General features: G+C 35.8%; 1 protein-coding gene across 1 annotated transcript; it reads left to right on the top strand.

The window, feature by feature from the left end:
• Positions 1-1,279: 1,279 nt before the first annotated feature.
• Positions 1,280-2,697, top strand: LOC102265536 (olfactory receptor 10C1). Its single transcript, XM_005901926.2, has 2 exons — positions 1,280-2,222; positions 2,657-2,697. The coding sequence occupies exons 1-2, from the start codon at positions 1,280-1,282 to the stop codon at positions 2,695-2,697; spliced, it is 984 nt and encodes a 327-aa protein (XP_005901988.2).
• Positions 2,698-9,880: the final 7,183 nt, after the last annotated feature.

Raw genomic sequence — 9,880 nt, 5'->3', positions numbered from 1 at the left:
CTAGGACCTACAACAGTAACTGAAAAATACTTGAAAATACCCTGTGTTCAATAAATACTTGTTGACTGAATGAGTGAAGAAAGCAAGTCAGTGGCAAAAGATTAGGAAATAAATAGGTATGAGAAGAACTTTATTTGATAAAATGAAGGAATGAAACAGAATTGTGCAGAAATTTCTTTTCCATTTTATGCCTGCTGAGTAGATATATCTTTGACAAATCAACTGAGATAGTGAACATAAAGTAGGATTCAGTTTCAGGATGAGTCTAACTTCTAACTTCCAAACTTCATATATTTTAAATTATAGGTAAGAAATTTATCTCTTTGACTCACTAGAGCTTGCTCAATTCAGTTCAGTTCAGTCGCTCAGTCATGTCTGACTCTTTGTGACCCCATGGACCGCAGCACGCCAGGCCTCCCTGTCCATCACCAACTCACGGAGTTAACTCAAACTCATGTCCGTTGAGTCAGGGATGCCATCCAACCATCTCATCCTCTGTCGTCCTGTTCTCCTCTCACCTTCAATCTTTCCCAGCATCAGGGTCTTTTCAAATGAGTCAGCTCTTCACATCAAGTGGCCAAAGTATTGGAGTTTCAGCTTCAACATCAGTCCTTCCAATGAACATTCAGGACTGACTTCCTTTAGGATGGACTGGTTGGATCTCCTTGCAGTCCAACAGACTCTCAAGACTCTTCTCCAACACCATGGTTCAAAAGCATCAATTCTTCGGTGCTCAGCTTTCTTTATAGTCCAGCTTTCACATTCATACATGACTACTGGAAAAACCATAGCATTGACTAGACAGACCTTTGTTGGCAATGTATCTGCTTTTTATTTTTTATTTATTTTTTTAAATTTTATTATTTTTTAACTTTACAATATTGTATTGGTTTTGCCATATATCAACATGAATCCACCACAGGTATACACATGTTCCCTGAACCCTCCTCCCTCTTTCCTTCCCATACCATCCCTCTGGGTCATCCCAGTGCACCAGCCCCAAGCATCCAGTATTGTGAATCGAACCTGGACTGGAGACTCGTTTCATATATGATATTATACATGTTTCAATGCCATTCTCCCAAATCATCCCACCCTCTCCCTCTCCCACAGAGTCCAAAAATATGCTGTCTAGGTTGGTCATAACTTTTCTTCCAAGGAGTAAGCGTCTTTTTATTTTAAGCGTCTTTTAAGAGCTTGTTAAGAGTAATATAATAAGGATTTATATTTCTATCTGAAAGAATCTTTCTGATGACTTCACCTTTCTTTTATTCAGGTCATGAGCATCAATTGTTCTTTGTGGCAGGACAACAGCATGTCTGTGAAACACTTTGCATTTGTCAAATTCTCTGAGGCCACCGAACAGTGCTTCCTTTTATTTACCCTCATCCTATTCATGTTCTTAGTATCACTGACAGGCAATGCTCTCATAGTTCTTGCCATCTGGACCAATCCAGCCCTCCATACCCCCATGTACTTCTTCCTGGCCAACTTGTCTCTCTTGGAGATTGGATACACTTGCTCTACTATACCCAAGATGCTGCAGAACCTTGTGAGTGAGGCCCGAGGAATCTCTCGGGAGGGCTGTGCTACACAGATGTTTTTCTTTACATTATTTGGTATCAGTGAGTGCTGTCTTTTGGCAGCCATGGCTTTTGATCGCTATATGGCCATATGCTCCCCACTTCACTATGCAACACGAATGAGTCGTGGAGTGTGTGTCCATTTAGCAATGGTTTCTTGGGGAGTAGGTTGCATAGTAAGCTTGGGCCAAACCAACTATATTTTCTCTTTAGACTTCTGTGGCCCCTGTGAAATAGACCACTTCTTCTGTGACCTCTTGCCTATCCTGGCACTAGCCTGTGGGGATACATCCCATAATGAGGCTGCAGTCTTTATTGCAGCCATTCTTTGCATTTCCAGTCCATTTTTATTAATCATTGCTTCTTATGGCAGAATTCTAGCTGCTGTATTGGTCATGCCCTCCCCTGAAGGCCGTCAAAAAGCTCTTTCCACCTGTTCCTCCCACCTACTGGTAGTAACACTCTTCTATGGCTCAGGATCTGTCACCTACTTGAGACCCAAGGCTAGCCATTCACCTGGGGTGGATAAACTCCTGGCCCTCTTCTATACTGTGGTGACATCCATGCTCAACCCTATCATCTACAGCTTACGGAACAAGGAAGTCAAGACAGCTCTTCGGAGAACTCTGGGCAAGAAAAGCAACTTCATTTAGAGGAGTCTATTCTACAGATTTCACGGGTAAGATACTAGGGGAACAACTAAATTCCTCTTTGAAAAAGATGCACACTCAACCTAAGAGGAAAGAAGGAAAGGGAGGAAGAAAGTAGGGAGAGAGGGAGGAAGGAGAAAAGGAGGGAGGAAAGAAGGAAGAAAGGAAGGAAGAAAACACTGTACTTGTCAGTGTGTTTTATAAGAAGCTTCTTTTATAACAGTGACTGTAACAATGATTGTAATTTTGAAGACAGCTCTCTTCTTATAGCTAAAGTTCTGACTGCCAAGTTTGGAAGGAAGTTGGCTAGCAAAGAATTTTAAAGGTGAAGTCAACACTAGACTGGTTTTCCAGAATATTTCATTTTAGGCTAAAGTACAGGCTTGGAGTATAAATTACCAGATTTATCCTCGGAAGCCTCAGAAATTCTCACTCTATCCTCTTATGCATTTTCTATCACCTGAGAGGTCTGTATGACATCTGCACTGGTCACTGGGGTAGTTCCCCCACATATGTTTGTCTCATATGACTCTCAGTTCCACAATAACTATGATGTGAATTATTTCCTTCCATAAAAATGTTTTAAAATTCTTCATTCTCAGTTACTGGTACATAATATAGAATTGAATGATTCTTCTTTTGAGTTGTGAGTATATAAAAATGTGTAAACATAAAAAAGCAAACTCTTAAAATTCAGAGGTGTTTGTTGCAGAATAATATGAGAAATTTTTGCCAAGAGTCCTCATAGTAAAAATTTTAAAAATAATAATACTTAAATTTAAGGATAGAAGAAGAAAGTTGAATTGAAAATAATTAATATGTTATACTAATATATGTTATCAGTATGTACTTGATTGTGGCAATCATTTCACAATGCGCACATACATAAAGTCATCACCTTATATACCTTAAGTCGTAACTCTTGACAATTTTGTCAGTTTTGTCTTGATAAAGATGAAGAAGAAAAAAATGTTATAATAATGTTACAATCAGGGGATGGTAGTGATGCTCACTAATGACCAAGATGTATTTTGCCACATATGCTGTTTTTCCCAAAACCTAATAAATTCATTTAGGACCAGAACAGCATATTATGGTTTCTATTTGTATTTTTATTTGTGTGTAGTCAGTGAAGAATGGAAATAAACTAAGCATGCAAAAATAACTATTTAAAAATTATCCTATAAAAATGGGCAGGAATTATCTGTAGGCATTAGATATTATTATTTATAAGTGTTTATTAATCTAAAAAATAAATGATATTAAAAATTAAAGCAAGTTAGGAACAATTTAGGTAGCATGATCATTTTTGTTTCATTTACTAATTTTGAAAAGTTTTACACGTTTGAAATGATCAAAAGCTGGTCAGTTACATGTAAAAAATAAAACTACATTTCTTCTAACCATAAACTCAAGAAATAGACTCAAGAAATAGATTATAGACCTAAAAGTAATAGCAAGACTAGAAACCATAAAACTCCTAGGAGTGAACATAGAACACTTTTTGAGATAAATCACAGCAGTCTTTTTGGATCTGTATGCTAATGCAAAAGATATAAAAGCAAAACCAAACAAATTGGACTTAATTAAGGTTAAAGGCCTTTGACGGCAAAGAAAACAATCTATAAATAACCAAAGGTCAACCTACTGAATGTGAGAAAATATTTGCAAATGATATGCTTGATAAGGGGTTACTACTCAAAATATATAAATAGCTCACTCAACTCAGTATTCAGAAAACCAAACGACTCAGTCAAAAAATGGGCAGAAGGCATGAATAGACATTTTTCCAAAGAACACATATAGATGACCAACAGGCACATTAAAAAATGATCAACATCACTAATTATTAGAGAACTGCAAAAAAAAAAAAAAAAAAAGAGATATCACCCTCACAGCTATCAGAATGGCTATCAAAAAAAAGAAATCTTTGAGCAATAAATTTTGGCAAGTATGTGGAGAAAAGGAAAGGAAATTCTTCTTGATAGGAATGTAAACTGGTGCAGCCACTAATGGAAAACATTATGGAGGTTTCTCAAAAAAAAAAAAAATACAACTACCAATCCTGGATATAGATCTGAAGAAAAAAAAAAAAAACACTAATTTGAAAAGATACATAGAATCCAATGTTCATAGCAGCATTATTTATAATAGCCAACATATGGGAGCAATCTTAGTGGATAAAGGAGATAAAGGAGATGTTACAATATACATGTCACATATGTACTGAAATACAAATAGTCCATGTCACCACTTCACACATGAAAAGTTGTCAACATGATTATTAGAGAAATGCAAATTAAAACAAAAAAAAAATCACCTCACACTTGTCACAATGGCTTTTATCAAAAGGACAAGAAATAATGTGTTGGCAAAAAATATGGAGAAAGGGAACATATGCTTGATTCATGGAACTGAAAACTGGTGCAGACATTATGGAAAATAATACGGAGGTTCCTCAAAAAACTTAAAAATAGAACTATCATGTGATGCAGCAATTCATATTCTTGTTATTTATCTGGAGACACCAAAAACAGTCATTCAAAATGATATGTGTACATATATGCTCATTTGCAACATTATTTACAAGAGCCAAGATATGGAAACAGACCAGGTGTCCATGGATGGATGAATGGATAAAGAAGGTGTGTTATAAAACAATGCAGTCCTACTCAGCTATAAGAAAAGAATGAAATTTTGTCATTTGCAACAACACGGATGGACCTTGAGGGTATTATGCTAAGGAAATAAGTCACACAAAGATACATACCATATGATTTCAACTATATGAGGGATACTTTTTTAATAAAGCAAATGAACAAACCAAACAAGATTTATAGAGAAAAGACTGGTGTTTGTCAGAGGGGAGGAGGGTTGAGGCAAGGGAGAGGGGGTGAAGGGAATCAAGCAGTATAATATCCAGATAAAAATAAATTGGTCATGGGGGTGTAATCTACAGCATGGTGAATATAGTCAATAATATTACATTGAAAACTTAAAAACTGCTAAGAAAATAAATCTTAAAAGATCTCATCACAAAGAAAAACTGTAACTTTGCATAATAACCAATGGTAATTAGATTTACTGTGATCATTTCAAAATGTATACAAGTATCAAATCATTATGTCATATAATGTAAAAGCAAGTCAATGTATGGCAAAACCAATACAATATTGTAAAGTAAAATAAAATTTTAAAAAGACACACTAAAAAGGAAAATAAATGAATAAAATAAAATTAGTTTCCAGTGTGTTGAAAACCAAATGAGTCTATTTTAAAACAAATCTAGCAATAGAGGAGATGATACCAACCTCAATTCAGTAGGTAACTAATTATACATAAGGAACATTCCCATGGAGAACTCTGTCCCATGGAACTTTTTCTGCTAGCTCATCTGGTATAACCATAAATGGGCTGCTGAAAATAATGTCCAAGGGGCTCAGGAATATTAAAAAAAAAAAAAATAGCACACCACAAAGCACTCTTGATATTAGTAATATCTACTAAGGTCTTTTGAATCTGGGCTTTTTTCTTTCTGACAGCATTTTATCAAATAGAAAACTCATATTTCTGAAGATATTTCTTAAGTACTCATCTGCAAACTACAGTTTCTTTGTCCTTTTCTGAACATTTGAAAAATTCAAGTATGTTCCTTCACACTTCCTTTTTCTTAAGTGATGTTTATCTAAAACAAGTAAGACTTTTGCTTTAAAAGCTATCCATTCTTAGAGAAGGTTGGAATGTGTGTACATCATAGTGCCAAATATTCATAGGGAAATTGGAAAGTATTTCATTCCTGGGAGCCTTCTCTAAATATTGGAAATAACTAGTGTGGTACCTATAGAAAGAAATGAGATTTTTCATTGTAATCAACTCAGTTTCTCAGTTGAACCGACCTTAAAAACATGTAAATTTTAGTAAACACTATATCTGACAGATATTAAATACCTGAATGAAGTGTGTAACCTTCATACAATCATATGAACATTTTTAATGTGTAGCATAATAAAAATCTGATAGACAACTTGTCCACATATTTCATCCAGATGTTTTGAAGTCAGATAAAAATATTTTCTTTCTTAGCAATTTCTTAATTGCTTAGAAAATAAATCTTAAAAGATCTCATCACAAAGAAAAATTGTAACTTTGTATAATAACGAATGGTAATTAGATTTACTGTGACCATTTCAAATGTATAAATATTTTAGAATAAAAAATAATATTTTCCCTCACATAACTTTAAAAACACTTTAAATATAAAGAAAATACTGTATAAAGACAATTATATATAAAAAGATACACTAGAATGATAATTTAGTGGAGAGACAAAGAACTTTAAACCTTCACAGATCAATAGATCCCTATATGGTTAAACCATAAGCCTATGGGCTTTCTTTATAGCTCAGTTGGTAAAGAATCTGCCTACAATGCAGGAGACCTGGGTTCAATCCCTGGGTCAGGAAGATCCCCTGGAGAAGGAAATGGCAACCCACTCCAGTATTCTGTCTGGAGAATCCCATGGACAGAGGAGCCTGGCAGATACAGTCCATGGGGTCGAAAGAGTCGGACATGACTTAACGACTAAATTACTATGGTTAAACAGTGACAGAAAATCACTGAAAGTAGATCAAAAATTGGATTAAAATGCCATGGAATGCAAGAGTTAGAAGTAATGAAATATCATGAGATTGATATGGGAAAAATTAGAGATCTAGGGTAGAATTATAGCACTTAAATATACATTTTTGGAATGTAGAAATCTGAATTTATACTCTCATTATCTCTCTACTTCATTGAAGAAATGTGTTGATTTTTGATCCTTAAAAAATTTCCTAGTTATTAGCATACAATTGGGATGAATTATTAACAATATCTTAAAATGGGAATACTAAAGTTTGCTTTGTCAAAGCATTTGGGGATCAGTGACTTAATGATTTAATCATTAATTAATCATTAATTAACTAAATGATTTAATGGATGTAAAATGCTTCCTGTAGTGTTTGGCACACCAGGCTCATTCAGAATTAGTTGGAATTATTGTTTTATTTTTGTATTACACTCATCTGACCTAAGTGTAGTGTGGAATCAAAGGGCCATAGTGACATCTTATCCCTGAGAAATTTTGTGTGACATTTCCCAGGATAGCTTTGAGGATTTAATGAAACAGAGAATATGAAAACTGTGAAAAAAAAAAAAAAAAGAAAACTGTGCTTTGCAACCCTACAAATGTAGTCTGTTGCCCCTAAACCAATGTCTCTGATCCTAAATTGGAAAAAGATTTTTCTCCTGGACCCAAAGGCTGTCTTCGTAGCTACATAAAATTAAGTAAATCACTGATAACTGTCCAAACTCTTAAATAAAAATAAGATAATCCCACTCAATAAGAAAAATTCCTACAACATAGGTAATTAAATTTTAACAAGAAAAATCAATTGCCCAGTTTAAATGAAGATAATTTATAGCACAAAAAGAGATGGTGCAAACTACTGACTGAATCCAAGTTTACTAAATGAGTCTAAACAGAAAAGGCACACCAGAAAGGTCACATTACTAGGGCTATTAACTGATTCTGATTGCTGGCAAGGTACATCAATATACCTCTTAGTATAGCCTTCTTGTGTTGTTTATTTACAAATTAATGAATATCTTAATTCTGATTATTTTCTGTCTAATACATTCCAAATGCACAGAACAATTATTGGTACTCATTCCCCTGGAGAAGGGAATGGTAACCCATTCCAGTATTCTTGCCTGGAGAATCCCAGGGATGGAAGAGCCTGCTGGGCAGCAGCACAGGCTCTGTGGGGTTGCACAGAGTCGGACACAACTGAAGACACTTAGCAGCAGCAGCAGCAGCAGCAGCAATGCCATCCCAGGGCATATATCCAGAGAAAAACTTGGTTTGAAAATATACATGCACCTCAATGTTCATTGAAACTCTCTTTACAATAACCAGGACATGAAAGCAACCAAAATATTGAACCAACAGAAATATCCATTGACAGATGAAAGGATAAACAAGATGTAGTATACATATGTATACATATACTACAATATTCCATTGTATATATACATTCACTGCAAGGAGATCCAACCAGTCCATTCTGAAGGAGATCAGCCCTGGGATTTCTTTGGAAGGAATGATGCTAAAGCTGAAACTCCAGTACTTTGGCCACCTCATGCGAAGAGTTGACTCATTGGAAAAGACTGATGCTGGGAGGGATTGGGGGCAGGAGGAGAAGGGGATGACAGAGGATGAGATGGCTGGATGGCATCACTGATTCGATGGACGTGAGTCTGAGTGAACTCCGGGAGTTGGTGATGGACAGGGAGGCCTGGCGTGCTGTGATTCATGGGGTCGCAAAGAGTCGGACACGACTGAGCAACTGAACTGAAGTATATATACATATACATACATATATACAATGGAATATATATATATATATAGAGAGAGAGAGAGAGAGAGAGAGAGAGTGGAATATTACTCAGTCATTAAAAAGAATGAAATAATGACATTTGCAGTGACATGGATGGATGTGGAAATTGTCATACTAAGTGAGGTAAGTCAGACAGACAAGACTAATATATGATATCACTTATATGTGGAATCTAAAAGCATGATACAAACTAACCTATTTACAAAACAGAAAGACTCACAGACTTAGAGAATAAACTTGTGGTTACTAAGGGAGAAGGCTGGGGGGAAGGGATAGAGTTTGGGATTGACATGTACACACTGCTATATTTAAAATATATAACCAATGAGGACCTACTGTATAGCATAGGAACTGTGTTCAATACTCTGTAATAACCTAAATGGGAAGAGAATTTGAAAAAGAGTAGATACATGGAAAAAAAAAAGTCCTTCCTCTCCACTCTTTTTAAGTTTATATTTTAAACTCAAAGTTCCTTTAGACTTAAAGCACTTGATGCCTTTTTCTCAAGAATAGATTTCATTAAGTTAGGCCTTTATATTATTTTTTAATCAGACTAATTTATCAGCAACCTTATATTCGCTTTCACTGGAGAAGAAAATCTTATGATAAACTTTTTTTTCTTATTTGCATAGAGTGAACTTTTAATAAAAATACATAAATAAATAAAGCTAGTGTGTGCCTGCTAAGTCACTTCAGTCATTTCTGAGTCTTTGCAACCCTATGGATGGTAGCCCACCAGGCTCCTCGCTCCTCTGTCCATGGGATTCAACAGGTAAGAACATTGGAATGGGTTACCGTGCCCTCCTGGGTTGCCAGGGCCTCCTTCAGTGGATCTTCTCAACCCAGGGACTGAACCCACATCTTACATATCTTGCATTGGCAGGCAAGTTTTTTACCACTAGCACCACCTGGGAAGCCCAAATAAACCTAGACTTAACGCCAACTTTAGGTGAAGCCTTCTGATCCTGTGTGAGTGCCCTGGCTTCTAGCAACACTGACATGGCGGGCCTCAGCTTCTCCAGGACTTGCATAAGTAGAAATCTGTAATACTAAGCACGTTCACCACAGCAACAGATCTGCCTCAAGCTTCCAGGACTTTTCTATTATACAACAAATTGCAAAGAACATCAAGAAGGTCCTGCTTGGAAGATAAATCAGCACCTAAAAACCAAGAGAAACCATCAGTAAGGTAGCAGTGGGGGAGAATTAA

The sequence above is a fragment of the Bos mutus genome, chromosome 23, assembly GCF_027580195.1.
Source record: "Bos mutus isolate GX-2022 chromosome 23, NWIPB_WYAK_1.1, whole genome shotgun sequence".
Classification (NCBI taxonomy): Eukaryota; Metazoa; Chordata; class Mammalia; order Artiodactyla; family Bovidae; genus Bos; species Bos mutus.
Note: the sequence above shows the minus strand (reverse complement) of the source record. Positions and strands in the feature narration are given on the sequence as shown.

What these genes read in the sequence shown, in the direction of transcription:
- LOC102265536 (XM_005901926.2), top strand. Translation starts at nt 1,280, where the DNA reads ATGAGCATCAATTGTTCTTTGTGGCAGGACAACAGCATGTCTGTGAAA. An exon ending in GAGAACTCTGGGCAAGAAAA is followed by an intron (nt 2,223 to 2,656) that starts GCAACTTCATTT and finishes CGGAAGCCTCAG; the next exon opens with AAATTCTCACTCTATCCTCT.